Source organism: Oryzias melastigma, linkage group LG19, assembly GCF_002922805.2.
Source record: "Oryzias melastigma strain HK-1 linkage group LG19, ASM292280v2, whole genome shotgun sequence".
Taxonomy (NCBI): Eukaryota; Metazoa; Chordata; class Actinopteri; order Beloniformes; family Adrianichthyidae; genus Oryzias; species Oryzias melastigma.
The window spans coordinates 22,014,352-22,040,100 of record NC_050530.1 but is presented as its reverse complement, the minus strand read 5'-3'; the positions used below and the strand labels follow the sequence as shown (position 1 = coordinate 22,040,100).

At 39.3% G+C, this 25,749-nt stretch overlaps 1 protein-coding gene across 2 annotated transcripts in view; it reads left to right on the top strand.

Moving 5' to 3' along the window:
* gas7b (growth arrest-specific 7b) overlaps positions 1 to 25,749 on the top strand; it is a 62,420-nt gene that overhangs the window by 12,024 nt on the left and 24,647 nt on the right. For both annotated transcript variants that reach the window (XM_024284327.1, XM_024284326.1), the window contains 3 exons: positions 13,275 to 13,392; positions 21,872 to 21,949; positions 24,652 to 24,740. In XM_024284327.1, coding sequence (XP_024140095.1) covers positions 13,275 to 13,392; positions 21,872 to 21,949; positions 24,652 to 24,740 — 285 coding nt within the window. The remainder of the gene's footprint in view (positions 1 to 13,274; positions 13,393 to 21,871; positions 21,950 to 24,651; positions 24,741 to 25,749) is intronic.

The window sequence follows — 25,749 nt, the reverse complement described above, 5'->3', positions numbered from 1 at the left end:
GCCTGTTTTCTATTCACTTATGAATGTTATAACTTACCTTCAGGATGATGTAATATCGTTTTTTTCAATCAGTTTGTAAAATAAATTATTTGAAAAAAATGCGACTTATACTCCGGTGCGACTTATAGTCCGAAAAATACGGTAAGTAAAACTGAACACTACATTTTTGATAAGTTGGACCCTTCAAAATAAGTCTGTCACAATAGACTTTAATTTTAAAGTTGTATCAGTCCGCCCCCAAAGGCCAAAGCCTACATACATGCAAGCACAACAGCATTGTATATTGTTTATGTTACTTTTCTAGTGATATAGGTAAATACACATTAAAATATTGATGAAATCCACCGATAAGCTAACGTAACGCTCACAAATACAGCCGCTACCGCGCGATGGGAAGGCATCGGCAGAATCTTCAAGATAAGCTGCCGCCGCCCGTTTTTTGAAAAATGGTGGTCATGAATGTAGATTGTGGCAGCAGGCAGGAATGAAATCGGGCCACAGCTGGGCGGCCACAGCCGGATCGCTAGCTGCCAGCCCAGCCGCCCGGTAGTCTGGGGCAATGTATCCTCTGCACTGCTCACACATTCTCAGCGCACAAAATAAAATTACGTTCTACTGACATACACAAATATACTATTTACTCTGCTCTAGTATGACATCATGAAATGGGTGGCACCCTCAAGTAGCAAAAGGCGGTGTCTCAGAGATTGAGTCGTCTTACTTAGGAAGGAAAGAGTTCACGAAAGGCATAAGAATAGTTTAATACATATACTTCAACATTCATACTGAAATATACACGATATAATTACCTCGACTGGCTGAATAACTTAGTTCCTAAAAAAAAAGATATTCAACACTTTCGATATAGACCGAGAAGAAGAGATTCATCTGAAATTTGACAGATATGAAGACATATCCTGTTGCGCAACTAAAAATAGGGGTTCCCTTGACAACCTTGCACAAAGCCTGCTATTCGTTTTCCAGCAACTTCTTCAAAAACATGCACCAAAAAAGAAAAGCTGAACTGGAAATAAAACCAAACTTTTGTGAGTTTACTGTGAAATGGAAGTTATATATATATATATATAATGTGGACACTTTAAAAGTCATTTGGTCTGAAAAAACAATTGACTAAACATAGAATTTTACGAAAAACAGTCTAAAACAATTAAAATTAACAAGTTTTTTTTTACCACCTTTTACCAACTCTGTATTCTTTTTCTCAGTTTCTTTATTTTCTTTTACTTTACTTTTAGACTTCCTGTGTTAAGTACACAAATGGTAAATGGCGTATAGTTGTATAGCACTTTCTACCTTCCTTCGAGTGCCCAAAGCTTCACAGTCACAGACCCATTCACCCATTCACACACACATTCACACACTGGTGGTGGCTTCGCTGCCGAACACTGGCGGCAACCTCCCACCAGAGGCAATTTGGGGTTCAGTGTCTTGCCCAAGGACACTTTGACACATGGGCAGGCAAGGCGGGGGTCGAACCCGCCCGCTACCGATCAGGAGTCGACCGCCCTACCACTGCACCATCGTGGTACAGTGAGAGAGGGCAGAAGGAGTGTTTGAGGAGACTCCCTCAACCTGATGCGTTCAGTGTTTTTACTCATGCTGAGAGAAGTCCTACCTGCTATATTCGTAACTTAAACTCAAGTATACTTCCTAAAGTAAACTAGTGCTACTTTTTTCTAAGGGGTGTCATGGAGAGCAGAAATTCATCTGTAATCTATTTATAGACCCACTTTATTGACAGTTGTGTTTTTGACATGTTCTTGTAGCATTTTTCTCATGATGGAGTATATATATAAAAGGATTTAAGATTAAAATGACATTTCTGAGTCTTTCCTTTGTTCAAACTGTGATGGATCAAGAGCAGACAAAAAATGTTTCATAAAATGTGTGGGTTACGTAAACTGGATTTTTAACTTGCATGTGAACGTATCTTTACATATTTTTATTCATGTTTGTGAATATGTGTGTATTTGTCTGACTTATTGTTTGCATGTGTGTCTGTGTCTAATCATATGCATATGTGTCGATGTGTGTAAGTATGTATGCAAGTACATGTGGATGATTGAACAACACATTCTTATCCCCAAGTCATCACATATTGATGTTTGGTTGAGGCCCCCTTTGCATCTCTTTTTGACGTTTCGGGTGTCCCCAACTCGTTGTTTTTGACGTGCTGGCTGTTCGTAAAATCAAGTGCCCACAACCCTCGGGACGTTATACCGGATGTGCACTGGTCCTCGGGAGGCGTCCATTACCCTATCTCAATACTGGTACCCTAACCATAACCCGGTACTGGTTTGCGTCCAGTACCACTTCTGGTATCACGTCCAGTACCTCTTCCGCTTCACGTCTGGTACTGGCTCGAGTCTGGTACGGCATCTGGTCCAGTTAGGGTCAGGTTAGGGCAAGGGTACCAGACCGGTTCTGCTTCGCAGCCTGGAGGTTTGGGACCCGTGACTCAATGGGAACAGCCAGTACAAACGTGCTAACTCTCAACTTGTCTCATATTGACGTTTGGTTAAGGACCCCTCCGTGTCACGTGTCATTTTTGGTGTCCCCAAGTCGTCGTTTTTTTGATGTGACTGTTCCCATTAAATCACGGGTCCCCAACCTCTGGGCTACGTACTAGAACTGATCCAGTACTGGGACATGGAGTACACCGGTACCCTAACCTTAACCTGGTACTTTAACCTGGTACTGGACACAAACTGGTGCCGGGTTAGGGTACTGATACCAGGTTAGGGTAGCGGTAATGACCGCATCTCAAGGACCAGTCTACGTGTGGTATCGTGTCTAGTACCGCGTACTGAGGGTTGCGAACCCTTGATTTTACAAAGAGCGAGCACGTCCAAAAACGATGAGTTAGGGATACCCTAAATGTCTAAAAGTTACGCGTAGGGGTCCTTGTAAACGTCCGTATGTGACGAGTTGGGAGTGAGAAAGTGTTGGTTTGTATGTTTGTGTTTGTGTGCATTAACATCATATGTGCATGCTTGAGAGTTAATGTATTTCTGTCTGTTTGCATCTGTGTGCGGATGTAGGTTTGTGTGTATGTTCGTGAGTGTGTCTGAAAGTTTGTGTGTTGGCATGTTTTTTAAGTATTTGCATGTGCATATGTATGTGTGTATGTATGTGTGCATGTTCATGAGCATTATATGTGCATGAGTTCTAGCAAGCTTGTGTGTGAGTGTGTGTCTGTAGGTTTGTGTTCATGTCTGTGTGCATCTGTGATAGTGTGTGCATGTGTCTAAGTGTGCGTGTGTGTGTAGCTGTGCACATGCTTAAACATGTATGTGAACCCTGCTTGCTGATGGTCTGTGTGTGTCTTCATCTGGGAATGCGGCCTTCTTCAGGCTCCCACATCTGCTTGGACCAAAACAACAACTCCCACTCACCCCGCTGCTCTCCTCCCTCCCACTCCACCCGTTTCTCTCCTTTTTCTCCTCCTCTCCGTGGAGTCAAATGTGAGCACAATTCTGTCACAGCTCCAGTTTAGCAGAAACATGTAAGTGAGAAAATTCTCCCCCCTCAGTGAGGTCAGGAGGTCACTGTTACAGTCTGCTGCAGGCTGAACAATTCTCCACCCGTCTGTGTGTCTGTCTGAAACTTTTTCCTGCATTCCTACCTTTTTAATGAAGCAGAAAAAATGGCGTTCAAGGTAAAACACTGCAGGTCTAAAGGTAAATTTACACCGAATGCGATTTGTGTGGCGGAGGCAGCCAGTTTGATGTTAGGTCAATGGAACGGACGCGAATTGAGCCGTTCTGAAGACCTGTGACACGATTTAAGCGATGGGCGTGGCGTGAAGGTCTGGCAGCAGCTTGATTTAAGTGACAAGGGGCGATTTGGGTGACACGGACGAAAATTTTTTATTTTTTTCTTTTTTTGAAATGTAAATATCTGAAGTTTGAAAGAGGGGCGGGGCACGTAAATTTGTGGCACGACAAGAGAGGGGCGGGGCAGATGAATTTGTCCCCAACAAAAAAGGGCCGGGCACGCAAATTTATCACACTAATTGCGATTGGTGTGAATGCACCTTTCATAGGTTGGAGTACTGACTCGATGGAACCAAAACAAAAACTTTTGACTTTACTGATACAAATACAATTCCGTAAATTTTTTCTTAAAATCTCGGTGTCCACCACACAGCATTTAAAAATGCGACTGCTGCCTCCTGATTACGAATGCTGCCACACGGCCACATGACAAGTTTAAAATAATAAATCACTCTTTAGAAAGAATTTTTTGTTGTGCCAATTTTTAACATAAGTTGTTGAATGTTATTATTGAACAACTTTTATTACAACATTTAGGAAAAAAAGACGCAATTTCCAGTTATTTTCAGTCTCAATGATTACAAATAATGCATAGGAGATTGTGGAGGGAATGTACATCAATGCAGACTATAGAGTTTTCCTTTTTGTTGTGGATTTTTAGTTGCTGGTGTGCTATGTGACTTTTGTGTACCTTGGCTCAAGAAAATATTGAAAAACACAGTTGTACACAATAGTGCTGCCACAAACGATTATTTTATTAGTCAACTGATCACGGATTATTTTTGCTGATTAGTCGACTAATTGGGTCATGTGCAAAGTGGATGTAACTGAACGCTCACACTTTTGTTCAACTTTACTACACTCTAAATCCATATAATATAAAAAAAACGACTAATCGACTATTAAATTAGTTGTCAATTATTTTAATAGTCGATTAGTCGTCGATTGGTCGACTGATCCTGATCCTCTGCAGGTGAAGTAAAATCAGGAAAGGGGGTACGGAAAGTGAATAAGACTGAACTCTGTTAATCTTCATTGACATCAGCAGTTTGTGTGTGAAGCTGTAGTATCCCGGGTCATGGCAGAGCTGTGGGACAGGGAAGGTGGAGGTTGTTATTAGTAGATAATAGGAAACAGGCACTTCCTGTCGGCTTCACCTCTACACCCACATCCCTGTCAGAAACGGAGGAAGGAAGAGTCGCTCTGAGTTTCAGGAAAGATGGGCTCTGCTGTCCCCACCCAGACAACTGTCTTCACTGCGTGCTCGCTGGTGGCTGTTTACAGCTGCTGTATGTGCACAGCTGGGATTGGTTAGCTTTAAGGTTGGCATGCGAGTTTACTGTAAACACACAGTTATGTGGCTCCATCTCAGAGTTCGGCTAGCAAGGGCTACATGTAAAGCAGTAAAGCAGTTGTGGAATTTTGCTCTAATAATCTTTATTTCTCTCATTTTCGTCTGTTGAGACTCACAAAACTCGATGGCTGCAGTTGTAAAATCCTGTCTGAGCTACACACCTTTATATATATATATTCTTTTACTTGACCCCACCCAATTCTCACTCCCAACTAGTCATATATGGACATATGGTTCGGGACCCATCTTGACATTTTGTGTGTCCCCAACCAGTCGTTTTTGACATGCTGGCTGTTCCCATTAAATCTCAGGTCCCCATCCTCCGGGCCGCGAACCGGTCGAGTACCAGGAAGCGGAGTACCAAGTACCGGTTTGCGCCCGGTACCTCTATATCTAGCACCAGTTCAGATCCGGTACCGCACCCAATACCGCATCCAGTGTTTGGTTATGGTACCGGTACTGGGTTTTTGTACTAGTACTGGACGCATCCCGAGGACCAGTCCACGTCCGGTACCGCATGCAGTACCATGTCACAACGCTTGTGGACCCTTAATTCTACGAACTGCCACCATGTAAAAAAACAACGAGTTAGGGAAAACCCAAAACGTCCTTAACTAAATTTCTATATGTGATGATCAGGGGTCCCCAACCTGCAGGCCAGGAACTGGCACCAGTCTGACCCACTGGTACCCTAATCCGTGATTTAATGGGAATAGCCAGTACGTAGGCTGCACAGTGGCGCAGTGGTTAGCGCTCTTGCCTCACAGCAAGAAGGCCCCGGTTCGAATCCCGGCTGGGACCTTTCTGTGTGGAGTTTGCATGTTCTCCCCGTGCATGCGTGGGTTTTCACCGGGGACTCCGGCTTCCTCCCACCGTCCAAAAACATGCTTCATAGGTTAATTGGTGACTCTAAATTGCCCCTAGGTGTGAATGTGAGAGTGTATGTGTGTGTGATTGAGGCCCTGCGACAGACTGGTGACCTGTCTCTGAGTTATCCTGCGATGGACGGACTGATGAGCTGTCTGAGATATACCCCCCCTTCACCTGACAGTATAACTTTCCCAACATGTTCAGAGAATGAAGGGCTGGATGGGGTGTGACACTCTAAATTACAGATTCATGGATGCAGTTCTGGACTCATTGGATAAAATGGAACTATTCACTGTGGTGCCCCTTGAAGGCTTAGAAGAAGCAAATAAATGTTTGAACCCTAGATGTGTTAGAGGCTTAATTGTAGAGGAAACCCAGCTGGGTTCATATCGTGGTTCCTCTAGGTTTTTTCAGCAGTCAGGGGATTCTGAGTCACCCAGAAGCCCAGCCTGTTGAAACTCTGGAGCTGAAAACGAGTGGGTGGCTGGATTTTCAAAAAGCCCATGACATGTGGTGACTCACCTTTCCAGGACAGTCTGTGATGTCAGAGGTCAGCTGACACACGATGTGTCACACAGTCTCTCTAAAAGATGTCCCTCACACTCTGCTCACTTCAAACATCTTATTGGAAGGCTTTGAATTGATTCAAACTTTTGTCGGTGAAATGTTTGGAGTTTTCCGTTTTCCTTGTTTCATTTAATATGTGACACTGTAATGAGTTTATGGAACTGTCAGTTTGGGATCCTTTTGTGATCCATCAAGTAGTAATTAGCAGGTTTGGTTCTGTTCCTCTGCAGGTGAACTATGACCCTCACTGACCCCAGACTCAGGCCTACTGTTTATATGAAAGCTTTTTTTGAGGGAATTGAACAAATTCTTGGTTGTCCAGGCAGAGATCCAGGGCCACTGAAACCCATTTTTCCATAAGAAGAAGCGGTTTGTATCCAGGGATGTGTGGGAAATGTTTGAGGAAAATATGCTGGGATCTGTTTGTCTTCAAAAATCATAAACTAGTTGACTATTAAAAATAAGTTTACAAGTTTGGAGGAATTTTGTGCATCTGTTTGTGAGAATGTTTTCTGAATGGACATTTTTCTTATTTTTGTGTTCGAAACTTCTGCAATTATTGAAAAACTAACGTTTTCAAATTATCTCTACAGTTTTTTTTTATCATTGTCTGAGATTTAAAATAAAACGTTATTTCTTAATGTATCTTTTTAATGTCATTTTAAATAAAAAGATCAAAGACATTGAAACTTGGCTGCTGCATAGACATGTCTTAGTTACAGTTGCTGCCAAAACATAGAGCTTCTCCTGCAATACAAAAGTTACGTAAAACCTCATTTCATGGACTTATAGCATTCAGTGAAATAATTTGATTTGGCAAGCCAATTTTTTAAAACCAGGGACTGCATGGTGGTGCAACGGTAAGTGCTCTAGCCTCACAGTAGGACGGCTGTGGTTCGAATCTCAGCTCGGTCCTGACATGTTCTCCTTGTGCATGTGTAGATACTCTGTCCACAAAACATGCTTCATGGGTTAATAAGTGACTTTAAAACGCGTATAGATATTAGTGCAACTAATTGCTGACCTGTTCAAGAAGTACTCCACCTTCACCCAACAGCAGAGGGGTTGGCTCCAGCAGCCCTGTGACCCCAAAAATTGATTAATGGAAGACATTTCTAAAACTTAGACCAAGAAATAATAACAAGGATTAGATTCATATAAAATCACGTTTAAGATAAAACCCAGAGGGTGGGGCTAAAATAAGGAGTGGGTGGTCTTCACAGTAGTTACAACCTGAAAAGGAAGACATAGACATAATTTTCAGGAGGTTATACTGACCCCATTTGGGGTCAAAACCCCCAGAAGTGCCATTATTGGGGTTATTAATTCACCCAATAGATGAGATCATGGATAAAATGAACATCAATTACCTCAGTTAAGTGGTAACTTATTGAACCATAGATCAATTATCATGGATCAATACACAGAACAGCATTGGTAGAGGAGCAACAGAACAGTCACCCAATACTGAAAGACCTTGATAATAAACTGTTACACACTCCCAGCTATTGGAGTCTCTGCAGGAATAATAAGGTTGACAATGTGATTCATAGTGGATTTTGGTTCATTTTGAACGGTCCGATTCACTGACCTACAATCCATCCAGGACATCTTTAGCCAAAAATTCAACTAGTGTGGCACAGATAGATTTTTGGGTGCTGAACCCTACTGTAAAACCATCAATGAACTGGACAGACTAAAGGAAGTCAATTCAGTCGCCATTTTTTTTGCAATGTGGACGTCACCACCTCTGTTGGAGCCAGACATCAGTAAGCAGTGATTGGTCCGTGTCGGTCTGAGTCAGCGTTTCTATGGCAACCACTCTTGCCAATCAAAAATGAGCTTGTTGGAGGTCCACACCCTACCACTGAAAGCAGGTTTGAAAGAACCTGTCAATCAAATGTTTTGACCGTTTGACGTGGGGACACTGCATGCTTTTAACGAGGCATCTGATTAGTTAGTTTATAACTTCAGTTTATAACTTTAGTTTAAAACATAATTAAAAAAATGAGGACAAAGGATGTAAAGCGGCTGGATGGCTCAGCTGGTTGGGTGTAGGACTGGTGTATGGGAAATTAGGATTCGTTTCTCAGGGGGTACAAAGAGCCTAATCCAGTGTGGGTTCTTAGGACACCTATTGGTCCTCGTGGGTCCCTGTGCAGGTCCCCAGCCCAGATAAAAATATAGGGTTGTGTCATCTAGCGTAAAAATCTATACAAATCTGTGAAAGATGATTTGCTTGTGGCGACCTCTGGGGATGTGCAGAAAGATGAACAACAAAGAAAACATTGAGAACATGATGGAAAAATGTATCAATGCAAGAATGGTTATTCTGACAAAGAGAATGACAATAGTCAACACATCCTCACTCTCAACTCATCAGAAATTGACGTTTGGTTAAGGACCACTTCACGTCACTTTTTGATGCTTTGGGTATCCCTAATTCATCAGTTTTTGCTGTTCCTATTAAATCACGGGTCCCCAACCTCTGAGCCGCTAACCATAACTGGTCTAGTACCGGGACATGGAACGCACCGGTACTCTTACCCTAATCTGGTACCGCGTCTGGTACTGCATCTAGTACAACGTCTGGTACTGGGTTAGGGTACCATAACTGCGTGCGTTACCGCATCCAGTGCCACGTACCGAGGGTTGTGAACCCTTGATCTTATGAACAGCCAGCACGTTAAAATACGATGAGTTGGGGACACCCAAAACGTCAGAAAGTGACGCGTAGAGGTCTTTAGCCAAACGTCAGTATGTGACGAGTTGAGCGTGAGAATGTGTTGCCATAGTAGCTGTGTATATCTCTGTGGAATTTCGGCTTCTTGGAGCCAGCGGGTATGTCCTATTTGGAATGTCTGAAAGGAGGGGGTCACTCAGTCCAGAACAGCGGGGTTATGATGAGCATTCAAGGCTGCTCACAGCTTTAATGTCCTTTTTTTATTAAATATGTTGTGACTGATTATCAGAGATAGTTCCTGCATTAAAGCATCTAAACTGAGGAGTTTATTTCTGCTTTACGTCGACCACAGAGAAACTGGAGTGTTTTCTGGTCAGTCACTGAAATTACCCAAAGCTGATCACACAGAATTAATCTCATGGTGTTTGGAAGTAAACCTCAGTGTCATCTGTTGCCTTTCTTGCTGAGATATCACAAAAAATCCAAGTAGAGTTTCACAGGAGCGGGCAGGATCGTGGTGAGGGCGGAGCTCTGCGGCGGCGCTTGCAGTTGCAGTGAGTCCGCAGTCATTACAGGCTGGAACAAGCAGCTCTGTGAGCGTGCAGGCAGAAGGCCGACTTCAGCGAACCATGTGGAACAGTGCATTATTTATTGTTTCATATGTTCCAACTATCTGAATCTCCGATCTGTCCTCGTTTCCACCACAAGCTCGTCCCTCTCTTGACCAAAGACTGTTTACTTCTCCAAAATTGTAGATTTCTCCTGTCCAATTTTGCTTGTTGTTAGTTTTTTTCCATGCTCAGGCAAACCTTACGGCTTTGTTTTTGCCTTCTTCTGAAAGCTGTATCTGTTAATCCAAGACAAGAACACGACAGAGCTATCTCTGCTACGATAACAAACACGAGCAAACGACAGATAAGACCAGCAGGAAGGCAGCTAACGAAAACTGTAGCCTTGTCTCTACTCTTGGTCGATGGTTGGCCTGGTCTCGTCATGTGGATGTGGAGATTCGCAAATTTCTTTAAATGTAGATTATTTCAATGTAAGTCATTCTGATTTAAACTAAAGAACCACTTCCATAAAATCATGCTGGTCTCTTGTGTACACACCTATACACACGATTCCTGTCTGTAAGGGAAAACACATTCTTAGTAATAGTGTTGCCGTTTGCATGAACTATAGCTCCATTGTTCAGAACTTTGAGTCTAAGTTGACAGGAAGTGTGTCTGAGTACCTTTAACCTTAGTCACACTCACCAAAATGGGTGTTGTGGGTTTTTTGGTTGTCCAGGCCAGTGGAGGGTTGTAGAGACTGCATCTTAAAGGAAGCACAGGTATGTCTTCCAGTTCTCTCAAGTCTTGAAAGACCATTTCAAGGGATGTCATGGAAGAGAAACGTACAATTGTTATGTGTGTGGTAAGTGTACTGTGAAGTATTTGTAAGTTCAAGTATAAGTTACACAGACCTATGATGCAAAAGCAGGGTCGGCCCTGGGCATAGGCGCCCTAGGCGTCCAGCTAGGTCGCCATCTGCTAGAGGGGATGCCAAATTGCATTTTTTTTTACAATTTAACATATCACTCATTTTGTGTAAAAATGTAAAAAAAAAAAAAAAAGATATTAATTAAAATTCTCCCTATCCCTACATTTATCTCTCCAAGCAGAGAGATATTGAAAAAAATAGTGGCTATGTCCGAATTCCCACCCTTTCCTAACTACTAAAAAACTATATAGTGCAGGACTATATAGTGCGCCTGATTTTAAAAAGCAATTCGGACACCATGCTCACTTCTTTTCTTTTGTTTTGCTAAACGATATGACGTCAACGATTTCACGAAGTGAAAATAGAATCAATATGAAAATTTCACAACGTCTATTTGTGACTCCACTGTGTTTTGATGATGAAAATGTGGATGTTTTTTAAAAAAATGACATTTAAACACGTTTTTTTTTTTTTTTTTTGCAAAAGTTGTTCAACCACAATGCATTGTGGTCTATATTTGCTAATGTAGTGAGCATCAATCCATGCCAGTTTTTCACAAAGACTTCTGGGAAATTTTGAGTGCACTCGATTTTGGAATTAGTAGATCAGAGAGGACTAGAAAATGGTGAGCGCACAATATAGTGAGGGGGGGGATTCGGGCATGGCCATTGTCTTCTAATGCTGACGTTACTGCAGCTTAAGATGCCGGTCATCTACAATATGGTTGTGTCAGAATTCCCCCCTAACCAGTACATAGTGCATTCTCCATTTTCTAGTGCTGTCCGAATTGACTAATTCCAAAATCGAGTGCACTCAAAATTCGGCAGAAGTCTTTGAGAAAAACTAGCATGCATCGATGCTCACTAGATAAGTGAATATAAACCACAATGCACTGCGGTCGAACAATTACGAACAAAAAAAACGTGTTTAAATGTAATATTTGAATAAACCATCACATTTTCACCATCAGAACACAGTGGAGTCATGAATAAACGTTGTGAAATGTTTGTATTTATTTGATTTTCACCTCGTGAAATCGTTGACGTCATATCTGGTGTTTAGAAAAACGAAAGAAAAGTAGTGAGCATTACCTTTGAAAGGCAGGACTATATAGTCCCGCAGTAGTTAGGAGTTAGGGGGGAATTCGGACACAACCTAAATAACATAACAATATTGGTTTTATACCTTCAAAAAGTCATGCAAAAACAAAAACTTAATACTTACATTGTGAAGAAGTTAGTTTCTCCTCCGCACCATAAACCCGACATGGCTCACTCTACTGGCGGAGACCTCCGCCGCAACGGCTGCTTCTCAAAAAAACACCTTTGGACACCACTACAGCTTCAATTGGCCCCACAATTGGATCAACAGGGGGAGTCAGAGGGGTAGGGATTCAAGAGAGTTTGGAAAAAGGGATTTCACAGATACATTCTTATAGAACATTGTGGTATTTTTCAGTGGAACAAAAAGCGTACCAGGAAGGTACCAACTGGTGTGTCCTGTGACAGTGATTAGTTTTTGCTTCCTCCGTTCGAGGGTTTATTGGTCACAATCTAATCAGGAGAAATGCAATTACTGATGGAAAAAGAGGTTAAAACTGCTCTGAATGGAAGCACAGAGGGAAAGGGCCAGAATACCGTCCAGGTTTTAGCTTTTTAGTGGCACAGCTTCACTGTGTGGTGAAGGCGGAAGTTTTACTTCTGCTTTTCCAGGACACACTATCAACAGTGTGTTTAATCGGATGATCGGTGTGTTGACACAAGACATGAAAGTTTTGTATACGCTTGTGTTTTTAATCACACTTGTTTGTGTTTTAAATTAGGCTCTTTCTACCAATGGAAAAGGAATTGGACAAAGTCTATGGTCTTTTAAAGCAGAGAACTTCAGCAAACTTTTATCTAAAAGATCATATTTAATTAGTTCCAGTGCTGTTTGTGGCAGTGTTTACCATTATTTGGTTTTAGTAAATGAGGACTTTTAAAAGGATTTCTTAATGGTTTTGAACTTCCAAACATTCAACTAGTATATATTTATTATATCCATTTAATTTATTTTTATATTTTTTTAATGCTTGGACTTACTATGTCAGTGTTCACACATGCAATTTAGCTAATTTAAAGTTTTATTTTGACATTTAGTTTTCATTCCTTCAGTCTTTTTGTCTCTCTGTATAAAGTTCTGTGGGTATTTTTATTTTTATTTTTTTATTTTTTTGAAAATGTAAAGTTTTTGTTGCTTTTTTGTTTTTCATCCAAACCAGGACATCCTTTCAGTGAGAATTTATTTTGGTCAGCATACCAGGATCACATAAAGCTTGATCATGATAAAGAAGAATATTAACTTTCTGAGTTGGATCAGAGCTGGAATTCATGTGATGCTAAACAGCTGCAGTCGGTCCTGCTGCTGTAATCTCATTATTATTGTTTGCTTTTATCAGAGTCATTAAAAGCAGCTGGGAAATGAATCTTCTGCCGATGAGTCCTCTTTGTGATGACTAACAGCATTTTTCCTCTGTGAACAGAGGACGGCGTCGCTGGGTCAGCTTCCATCTGAGGACCTCAAAGAGCCCCTCCCTCCTCACTGGAAATGCTACATGTCCCCACAAGGGCGGAGATACTACGTCAATACCATAAACAACGGTAAGAAAAAATATGGTCAGATTTTCTCTCTTTGTAACTATAAAAGCATTAGGTAACAAAGGTTTTTTTTTCTTTTTAGTTTCAAACCACACCTTTATGTTTTTACTCAAATAAATTAATTCAGGATTTGTTTATTGCTCAAATTGCAGTTTTTCTTAAATTAAAATAAAAAAAAATATTGTGTTTTTGAAAAAAAATTAGGTGTTTTTTTTAAATATATGTATTTGTTTTTTTAAATAATTTTTTGTGTTTTTTGAAACAATTTTGTTTGTTTTCCATGCAACTTTTTTTTATTTTTATTTTTTGATAATTGACCAAGAGCCATAATATGTTTGTGTCCAGGATAAAACAATTAGTCCTTGTTTAATTTTGAACATTACCAGACTAAAACCATTAAAGCAAAATACCCCAAAAAATTATTGTGAAAAAAACAGAAAAAAAATAGTTTGAAGAAAACATTTTTTTTTTCCAAAACCACACAAAAATTATATAAAAAACAAAACTTTTAAAAAAAAGTATTGATTTCAAATTACTCACAAATTATTATGATATCACAACTTATTACATTTGATTATTAATTAATCACAAAAAGCACCGGATGTTTTTTTTTTAAAGCAATCCATACTTTTTAATGAGTTTTCTAAACGGTGAAACAACTTCTTACAGGAAAACGTTTGTTACCATTTGTGGAGAAAAGAAATGAAATATATAAAACTATCTGGAACCACGTAAAGTTCCCAAGTTCTCACCGTGTTCTGCCTGTGATTCTGTTATGCCAGAGCAGAGGTCACAGGTCAAAGTGACTCTTTCCCTACCAACCCCTTTCTTGTGTGTGTGTCATGTGACCAGAACATAATCGCCGCCTTTGCAGTTGGATAATCTTGCTTAATCACATTGAGATCATTTAGCAAAATTAATTAAGTGTTCAGACAAACATCACAGAATTTTTGTCAAGATGGATCCATTTTTGTTAAGTCTGTTAAATCTCAAACTAATGCTTGGTGAGGCCTGAAAATGTAGTCAGCAAGGAGGTTGATTTTTATTCAGTTTCTTCTTTCTAAACGGAAAAATTGTCTTCAGGTTTCTAAAAATGTACAAAGAAATCAATCGAGATCTAGTTTTTGAAAACTGTTTGATTAGGTCTTCTGTCAGCTGCTTCCCATATTGCGTTTAACTTTGGGCTTTGCAAATTTTTCAGAAAGATGACTTGCATAAACCTGGACCTTATCAGCTTAAAACACTCAACCTTCGGACTACCTACTGCACTCGAAAGTTTCCTCTCAGAGCTCCTCTCACCTGTTCAACCAGCGTTTTCTCATCCCCAACTGGTCACATATTGGGGTTTGGTTATGGACCCCTAAGTGTCAAAAATTGATGTTTTGCGTGTCCCCAACTCTTCGTTTCTTTAACCTGCTGGCTATTCGTAAAATCAAGGGTCTGCAATCCTTGAACTCAGTACTGGATGCGGACTGGGCCTTGGGGCGTGTCCAGTACCCGTACCAAAACCTAACACTGGACACAGTACTAGATAGGATACTGGACGCTGTATCAGATGTGGTACTGGATGCGGTATCAGATGCGGTATCGAATGCGGTATTGGATGAGGTATTGGATATGGACTGGTCCTTGGGACGCATCCAGTACCGGTACCCCAACCCAACACCAGACACGGTACTGGACGCTGTATCAGATGCGGTATCGGATGCGCTATCGGATGTGGGATTGGATGCGATATTGGACATGGAGTGGTCCTTGGGACACGTCCAGTACCGGTACCCCAACCCAACACCAGACACGGTACTGTATCAGATGCGGTACTGGATGTGGTATTGGACACGGACTGGTCCTTGGGATGTGTACTGTACCGGTACCCAAACCAAACACTGGACACGGTTCTGGACGGGGTACTGGACTCTGTATTGAATGCTGTATCAGATGCGGTATTGGATGCGGTACTAGACCTGAACCGGTACAAGATGCTGAACCAGACCCGATCTTGTACTAGATGTTGTACCGAGCGCAAACCGTACTGGTACTGGACCGGTTCTGGTTCGCGGCCCGGATATTTAGAACCCATGATTTAATAGGAACAGCCAGTACATCAAAAAACAACGAGTTGAGGACATCCAAAACAGAGTTCCTTAACCAAATGTCAATATGTGACAAGTGAGAATGTGTTGGTTCAGCAGGTAAACTAAAATCCCCAATGAAACAGTATTTTTAGAAAAAAAATGATCTGAGGTTCATGTTGTGTAATCTAGTCAGTGATAAGACCCGAGACGGTTGACATCACGGCCTGGAGGGTTACTGCTGCTGCTGCTGCTGCTGGTGCCAGGTTACTTTGGACAATTAGCCCTCAGTGTCTCTGATTCGCACACACAGACCCACACAAACATACACAGGATTCTGGAAGCTCATGAGTGACCTCATTGTGAACCAAAGTGCCAAAGCTGCTGAGCCACGAGTGTGTTTGTGTTCTCCAGTGTCTGAAACGTTGTTCCAATATTAGGTCGTCTTCAGCCATTACAAGATTCATCTGAGTTTGTTTCCATCGGAAAATCCATTTTGTTTGGGTGGTATCAGAGCTCACCGGAACTGAATTAGGAACCCGACACGGGAACTAAAAATAGTGGGTTTCAGTTTTCCCTGCATCTGCATACACTTCACTTCAGAGTAGAGGCACATGGACTTTTCTAAAAACTAGAAGACGGTGATAGCAGGGCTGTGCATTTGGAGTCTAAACCCATAAAGACTCAGACCAATTTGTCCTTAAAACTCATATGATGTGGAATGCACCACAAACCCAATTTCTGGTATTTTCCTGTTACATCGATGTCACCGTGGCTTCTTAAGTGTTAAAAAAAAAAAAACCTCCCCAACACCAATGTCATCAAGAATAAAACATGTTCAGAGTTTAACCGTAGTAAACATGAAGGCACTATCCACCACCTGGATGACTTCTTCACGTCTTTTTCCGTCTGGTCAGACAGTTACCCTTTCCACCTTGCATTCCAAACAGGAAGTACCCCCTAGTTTCGAGACGACAAAATGCCATTGACTTCTATAGAAAATTAAACCGCTATTCCTCTGTCATTCTATTGGTCAGAATAACCATTCTATTCTTGATAATCCCATTTTTAAAATACTTTTTTCTTTAGTGTAAAGTTATTTATGTTATAAACTGACCAATCAAATGAATCAATAAAAGATAGTGCCTAATGGCTCCACATCCACTGACAGATTTCAACAAGCTCAATCCTGATTGGCGAGTGCTTGACATAGAAATGTTGACTCAGACCGACTTGGACCAATCTTATTGGCTCATCTGGTTCCAACATGGCTGCTTCCATATCACAAAAAAATTGTGACTGAATTGATTTGGTTGAAGCCAGAAGGAAGGCGTTTCCAATGAGCGACGTCTTGGGATGCAACGATTCACTTCCTCAATTTTTTGGGTTACGGTTTTGTTTCAGTTCAATATTTTTCCTTTACAAAAAACAGTAAAAAAACAATCCGAAAAAACCTTTTATAATTTTGGCTATGTCTGAATTCCTACCCTAATCCCTAACTACTAAAGAACTATATATTGTTGGACTATCTAGTGGATTTTAAAAGCAATTCGGACACGATGCTCTCTGCTTTTCTTTCGTTGTTCAAAACTCTAAACACCAACCGATCCAATCAAAAGAGATTGTTCAGTTTGTTTTTTTTATTTTAATTTTAAGTTAATTTTTTTATGTTAACGTTTTCCCATTGTCTTGCAAAACTAACTAGTATAATTTTGAAAAAATATATAATAATGGAGAGTAAAATATTGAAAGTTATTTAAGGTTTAAGTTGATTTATTCTGGAATAATTTTCCTGCCTTTTTATTATTCATAGTTAAGTTAAAAAGTTAACTGTTTTAAAGTTTTAAAAATTGGCATTGGTTAAAAATGTAGTTTTAGTTTGTTCAATAAATGTTTATCCTGTTTGGCCCGCGACCTAAGGTGTGTTTTGGATTTTGGCCCCCTGTGCGATTGAGTTTGACACTCTGGGCTAGTGGAAACACGACAATTTAACAAAAATACTTGTATTTACCCCCCCCCAAAAAAAAAGTTTTTTGCACTTGGAAGAGGTTGTTTTTGAGATGTATTAAAATGAACACATTTCGCTCAACAGCAATGAAAACCCTTTTTTTTAATGAAACGAGTCACGTGACCAAAATCTGGAAACCACACTACACAGCTGGGGCCGCTTTCCCAAGATCACTTCATCCTTGACCTGAATAAGACGCCGGCGTCTCCTTTGATAGATGATGGTGAGGGCCAGTACCATGACAGAAACTTGAATGTATCTGCTGTAAATCAAAGTCTTGTTCACATCCATCAATTGTATTGAATGACTTATTACGTGAATTTGCCTAATTATGATTTAATTGAAAATATGTAATTGAGAAATTGTGTTTTTTTTTTTTCGATCTGTTTTGAATTTGGATAAAGTTTTGCACCTATTTGTAATGGAAGTCCCGCCCCCACATTTAGCTGATGTGGCAGTTCAATCCTGCATCTTCTAGTAGTTGTTTCACACACAGGACCTCTCTGCTACATTTGACTTCCTCAAACGACTCACTTCCTCTCTTGCACCTGATCACGTGTGTCTGCCTGTTTCTGCTCCGCTGCTTCCTCTGAGCAAACGTTGCTTCAGTGGTTCTTTGTTTTGAAACTCTTCGATCAATAACTCCATCAACATCTTCTTCAATGAGCCAAGAAGATTGGTAATAGTCAGCGTTAAGGCTGGTAAGAACGGAGGAACATTGGTAAAAAAACAAAACCACTTCCATCATAAGGAGGTATCTCCAGTTCTTCCAATTTCTCTGGACCTTAAACCAATCAATTCTTCTTTCAGGCGTCAGTGTCCTGGACACACCTGAATCAGCTAATTGTCATGAGGAAAGAGACAAAACAGGAAGTGTTTTGTGTCAATTGGTAACTTCACATCTAAGCGATCAGGAATTACATGTGCAGTGCCCCAAGGCTCCATCCTGGGACCACTTCTATTTAACATCTACATGCTCCCACTGGCCCAGGTTATAAAGAACATCAACAGTAGTTACCATAGCTATGCAGAGGACACACAGATGTATATCAATTCAATTCAGTGTTGTTTATATAGCCCAATATCACGATGCAATGGTCTGAGTGGCCTCACCGGTAACAGTACAAAGACATAAAGTTATTCATAAAATATAAACAGTAGCTGGTTTCTAAACTAACTAAGTTAACCTGCCATCCCTGCCCTTAGACACTCCTTCTCGGTGAGGAAAAACTCCCAGTAAAACCCAATTTTGGGAAAAAAGAAACCTCGGATGAAGGAGGGATCCTCTCCCAGGACGGAAAGGCAATTTACCAGGATTGTTAAATAAGAATTAGCTTATCTAACTTCTACAACTACATGTTTAAATAGTGTAGCAGATGGACTTCATCCGGATGAGCTGGGGGACAGCTGGGGATGCGAGACGAGCCAGAGGCGAGATCCACTGCCCAGAATAGACAAGCCAGCTGGAATCTCTTCCACTCCGAGATGCAAAACGAGCCAGTGACGAGGTCCACTGCCAGGAACAGGAGCACCAACGTGCCTCCTGGAAACTGAAGTCTCTTGAGCTCTCCCCAGAGGGGAGTGAGAAAGAAGAACAACACATGAATCACACTGCGCCAACAGAGCCATGCAGAACTAATTACATTGACACCAGGAGACTGAGGCCTGTACAGGCTCTTGGTAAATGTATTGAGGACATTAATGACTGGATGTGCCAAAACTTACTTCAGTTAAAACAAAACTGAGGTTATTGTCTTGGAGGCTAAACAGAAATGGTTGAAGGTCGCTACAGAGCTTCAATCTATTCATCTAAAAACTACCTTAGTGTCCTCAGCATCAGGCTCTACTTTCTCTACTATATCTTTACCAACATTTTAAACAATTCTTTGTTGAATCTTTCCAAAGACAACTCTCCAAGAACCACATTCTAATGTTTTTGAACAGGAGTAACCCTGAAACTCTGTATGTATGCTCAGCTTCTACAAATGAATACAGAAACGTGATGCATCGTAGATGTGGTTTCGCAGTGGAAGCTCAATGGTCTTGTTATCGTGTGTCTTTGGATCTGAGCTGCTATAAAAGAGCATCCCAATATTTCCCACAGAACATGATTCTGGTTTCCTATGAGCCTGCTGAAGAAAGCAGCCGTTGTCATGGAGTTGTGAAATGTGCCTCTAAGGGCATGGAAAAACCAGCAGGGCACATTTTTTTGTGTCTTTTCAGCACAACGACAAGATAAAAGCCTAGAGATTATTGAGTCATAGCCCACACTCCTCCAAAAAAAACTATCTGATAACACCTCATCTGATATTCATCACCTTTGGCCACAGGACTTTCTTAGTTTGTACCAAACTTCAGACAGATTAGCATCCTGTGTTTTACTTTAATGTGGTTTGGTGTTGCCATAGTGATAGTGGGTGAGGGCAGTGTGTACTCGGTTTGTGGGTTTTTCTATGTAGGTTTTCCTTCATGAGCTGCAGAGAACTTTGGTTTGTCCAGCTGCCCCTTGAAACTTTTACCGCATTGATCGGCTCGGTGACTTCATTTTTTTTAGAAAGTATATTTAGGTACTTGAAAACTCAGCAAGCCGGCATAAATATAGTTCTTATTCATTAATAATTATGCTTGTAATTCATCATTAGCTTACATAGGATCTATATTTATGTATTAGAACAACATCAAGAGAAACCCACTCTGATGAAAATGGCGTTTTTGATGTTTTTAACATGTTCTTGTGGCGTTTTTCTGATGCTGGAGGACATTTATAAAGAAAATTAGGCTTAAAACTGTGTTTCTGAGTAATCCTTTAATGAGATTCATCATAAAAGTGAAAAAAAAAAACAGACTGTAAATCTGAAAAGAAAAAAAGTTAAATTGAAGATTGGAAAGTAGTTTTAAACTCAAAAATACATATTTAAACTTAAAGGAATAGTTGAAAAATAAAATTGAACCTTTAAAAAAATAATATTGAAATCTTGAAAGAAATGATATTGTTCTGTGGTTCTGTAGCCAGGACCTCCAGCAAATTTTTTTTGGCCCGATCCGATTCAGAATCATTGGATTTTGTGGATTTGCCGATACCGAGTCCCGATCCAATACTTTTATAACACATTTAAAACATGAAAAAATTAAATAAATTTGTGTTGTCTCTTATTTATATTTCCTTAACCTTCTTTTATCATTAAAAACTTAAATAAAACACTTCTGTGAAGTAGCTTTAATAAACAAGGAAAAATATCCAAATATAAACTAGGAAAAAAATAAAAATGGTCTTGTTAAGTGATAATTAGTCATGTGAGAAAATCTTTAATATATTTAGAGCTATTGAGCATTTTTAACCAAATGTGTTTCCTGTCCTCATTTAAAATTCTTAAAAATAAATTATGATTTTGTTTTAGCATGAATTTGATGAGTGTTCATGAATATCTGATATCATTATTAGTTTTCATTTATTCCTTTTTTTGTTTGTTTTTTAAGATTATATGCTTCTTTTTCCTAATGAACTCCTCCTGCTCTGCAGAAACTATGTCATCATTATTTTAAGGAACACTGGGGACGCTTTTACACTCAGATCAAAAGGGGATTGGAGCGCCACTTTAAAGACTTCCTCATGATTCATTTTGAAATATAAATTTCCATTTCCAAATTTCTGAAACCAGCCCAAATACTTTAGCCTCCACTGCTGTGCCTGGAACTTATTTATTTATTTTTTTTTACAATTTGAAAGATCTACGCCTATTACATTTTAACCCTTTAAACCCCGAGCTCCAGTGTTTGTTCTTTGATTTACTGTAAATTTTTAACTGTTAACATGATAATTCCAGTAGAATCTGAAGGAGAAAACCGGCTCATCGAGACAAACATCGTTTCCTGTATGTCTTCCAGAATCGACTTACTTATTGCAAACAAGCTGATATTATTTATGTGTAAGGAGCAGTTGTTTTTCAAAATAAAGGCTCTCTGCAACGCTGAAAGAGCTATTTGGTTCAGGTTCTTATGATTCGAAACTCGCAAAGTTTCTCCTCAAAGTTAGAAAATTTTACTTTTATGTTTTTGTGGCCATTAAGCCATTCATTTATAAAATATTGCTTTGAAATTCATTTGTTTTTCTTTTTCTAGTCTTTTTTTTTATCCTCAAACACAAAGTGAAGCTTAAAAGCTGAAGTTCAGCACAACCTCATTTACAGAAATCAGGACTTTTCTGCTGTTACGTACTAAAGGAAGTGTTGTCAGCATGAAAGATTTCCTAAATAAATCAAAGAAGTCATAAATTGTGAATGTAATCTGATTTTTTTATGGTTTCTATGACGGAAAACGCTGTGTTTGCATCACTAGAAAGATTCACTTCCTCTTCTTTACAATTATGCCAATATTTCCTAATGTCAGCATGTCTGTCCACCAGAGACCACATGGGAGCGGCCGTCCAGCACTCCGGGGACCCCCAAGAGTTCCCTCCGACACAAGAACTCCCTCCCAGCAGGTACGGCTTCTTCTCCCAGACTGTGAGATCTCCTGAAACTTCCTTGATAAAGAATCAAAGCAGCATCATTCCCAGCACACAGACACTGATCATCACTGAAGCTCTAAGGTGGAGGTCTGCCATCTTTATTGCTTTAAAGCCAGATTCTGACTAACCGAAAGCCACAAACTTAGAAATAAGTTTAGATAAAGACGCTCTATGGGTGAATGCTTTTGTGGCCAAAATTAAACAAAATTTAGCTTTTACATATTTTTAATAGTTGAATTATTAGTGTGCTGTTTTTTAATAATTTCAATTTTATTTATTTTACCTTTGTCTGCAATATATGCAAGTTCCTTTCAAAATAAAATACATCCCGTCTCAAATCAGATCATCTTCTGCAGCAGATTTATTTGAATGAAAAATGCAAGAAAATAAAGTCAAGCATGAAGTTTTCTATCATTATGGCTCCTTTTCTCCTTATAGTATCAAATACAAATATGACTGAGTAGGTAACAAAAAAATATATATATACATATACATGTAATGCAGAGGTGTCAACACTGTTTGGTCTAAATCAGGAGTGTCAAACTCAATCGCACAAGGGACCTGGATCCAAAACACACCTTAGGTTGCGGACTGAACAGGATAAACACTTATTGAACACTCTAAAGCTACATTTTTAAAACTTCAACCCTAATTTTTTAACATAATTATGTTCTAGATATATTCCTGCGATAATGAATAATAATATATATTTTTTTAATATTACGGACTCAAGGTCCAAAAAACAAGACCATAAAAACAAACAGAAACTCATACATTAAAGGTACAGTAATTATACATTTAAAAATACTAAGACCAATGGACATAAGAGTCAAAGTAAAAACACACTAAGAACTGAAAGGGTTAAAAATGCGTCCATACCAGGACCTCCAAATTAGAGACATTTAAGATATTTAAGAGTGCTGTGCTTTGTCTTGGTGAGGGCTAAAATAATGATTCTGAGGCATCAAGACATTGGATAAAACCATAAATAAGATGTCTTAATAGAGACTAGTGTGAATGCTGTAAACTGAATTTGGGCACTGAAGATGCTAGTGCTGATAGCTGAAGATGCTGAAGCCGATAGCTAAAAACGCTGAAGTTGATAGCGGAAATCGCTGAAATTGATAGTTGAAAACACTGAAGTTGATAGCTGAAAATGCTGAAGTTGATAGCGGAAAACGCTGAAGCTGATAGCTAAAAACACTGAAGTTGATAGCTGAAATGCTGAAGTTAATAGCTGAAAACGCTGAAATTGATAGGTAAAAATGCTGAAGCTGATAGCTGAAAATGCTGAAGTTGATAGCCAGCTAAAATATCAGCTAAATACAGAATGATCCTAAAAAAATAACCTAGGTTAGCTAAAACAGCTAGCATGTAGCTTAAATATTAGCTAAACTCAAAAATAGCCTAAAAATCTTAGTAAATGATAAAATAGTCCAATAAGATAGCAGAATGCTAATTTTTGAAACTTTAAACCGTAACTTTTTAAGATAAAATGAATAAAAACAGGCAGGAATATTAATCCAGAATCAACTTAAACCTTAATTAACTTTCAATATTTTAACCTCCATAAAAATACATTTCCCAAAATTATAAAAGTTAGAAATAATCGCAAGATAACATTGAGCCATTAATAACAATAAAATAACATAAAACGATCTGGAGAGCCCCCGGGCCTTGACTTTGACACGGGATTTAAAGCAAGTCTATACTAAGAACTTTGTCTCTGAATGGTAAGATTGGATCATATTCTCCCAGATAATTTTAAAAATAAATCATCTCAAAACTTAATAAACTGTAACAAATGAACCAAAACTACATTATTTATTTAAATTATTTGCATTTTTTTCTTCAAAACCACAGAGCCACAGTGGAGGATGCATGTGGCTCCTGGTGGTCCCGCTCTGAGGTTTGGTTCCGGTCCGACAATTTGACAAACCTGCAGAACCAGGAGCTTATTGTTTTACATGTTTGACACTCAATGGAGGTGGAACAATAAAAAATATTGTTGTCAATTGTTGTTTTGAAAGAACCGGTCCTGTGTGAAGTCTTTCCTTCATTTCGTATGTGGGCTCAGTATGCTCATGTGGACTCTTCAGAACCAATCCGCGTCTGAAAAAACACTCATCGTCCTCTCTGAAACAGCTAGGGCTTAAAAAAAAAAAATCTAATTAAAGCTATGTCCAGGTATTCATCTGACATTTTCTTATCATACGTTCAGCTACAGCCGTTCCAGATCATGATACTTCCCCCACAGGCTCCACCTAAGAATATGTACCCATGGACTCATTCATCCTGGATAGTTACTGTTGGTCTACGTCACTAAAACAAATCTTTTTGGTTGTTCATCAGTGATCTGTCATTCATTGATGCAACTATGTTTTACAGTCGGATAGTTGACTACTGAAATGAATGGAATCAAAAAGTGTGCAAAACTCCCCCGGTGGTGACTTAATGAACTGCATCTGCTTATTAGCTTAGCCTTGTAAAGTGTTTGAATCTGGATTCTGCCAAAATCAGGTTTGTATTTTTTTTCAGTTTAATTTAGAATAATAACTTGACTCTTTCATCAGAGCAGCATATTCATCCTGACTCTGAAATGAAGATGAGCGTTCTTCTCCTTCACAAACTTCTTCTGTCTTCATCCACACTCGTCTCCCATTTTGTGTCTTCAGTGAACGGATTTCACTCCAGTGGAAGTTCCTTCCATCATGGAGAGAATTCACACAATCACCTGGTCAGGAAGAGCAGCACAGAGCCTCAGGTAAACCTGCCCGACAGTCCTGCTCTCATTATTATCAAGTATTGCTGCCACAATTAGTCGACTAATCGACGACTAATCAACTATTAAGATAGCCAACGACTAATTTAATAGTCGATTGGTCGTTACTTTATATTATATAAAGTTGTAGTGAAGTAAAGTGGAAGGTTATAATGGCATTATTCTGGCTTTTTGGCTAATTTAGCATTAATTAAGTTTTTTTTAGGCTATTTTGAAGTTTGGCTAATATTTAAGCTACATGCTAGCTATATTTTGATTATTTCAGGAATTTTTCAGTTTTTAGGCTAATTAGGAGTTTAGATAATATTTTAGCTACATGCTAGCTGTTTGGCAAACATAGGCCTTTTCCCGTTTTTTAGGCTATTTTTCAGTTTAGCTAATATTTTAGCTGGCTATCAGCTTCAGCGATGTCAGCTGTTAGCTTCAGGGTTTTTATTTTTAGCTATCAATTTTCAATTTTTTTTACTTTTTAGCTGTGATTTTATTGTTCTTTGAACTTTTGATGTGCAGCGCCTTATTCAACTAAGGTTATTTTAAGGTGCCATATAAATGTAATAAACTTAAACTTAAAAGCATCTTCTGCGGCCAAATTTTCGCTTACAGCATTCACACTAGCATTATCACAGGTAATGCTATATAATGCTATACATATTTAAAGCTAATGATGGTTAAGATTTGTGCTTTACATCCAGTTTGCGAATGACCCGATTAGTCAGAAAAAAATATTTGGTGATTAGTCGACTCTTAAAATAATCGTTTGTGGCAGCACTATAATCAAGAGTGTGTTTAATGGGTGTTTTGTGACAAATTTAAAAATTCACAGAAAAACTTTTGATACAAATACTTTTCTGGCAAACAAAACATCACTTTGTCTTTATTGTAGGAATTTATACTCTTATTAGTAAAAAGTTTCAGTTTTTTTTCCATTTTAAATGAAAAGTTTGTTAAAACAGTTTTTCTGCCAAATGAAGTTTTTTATAGAACGGGACAA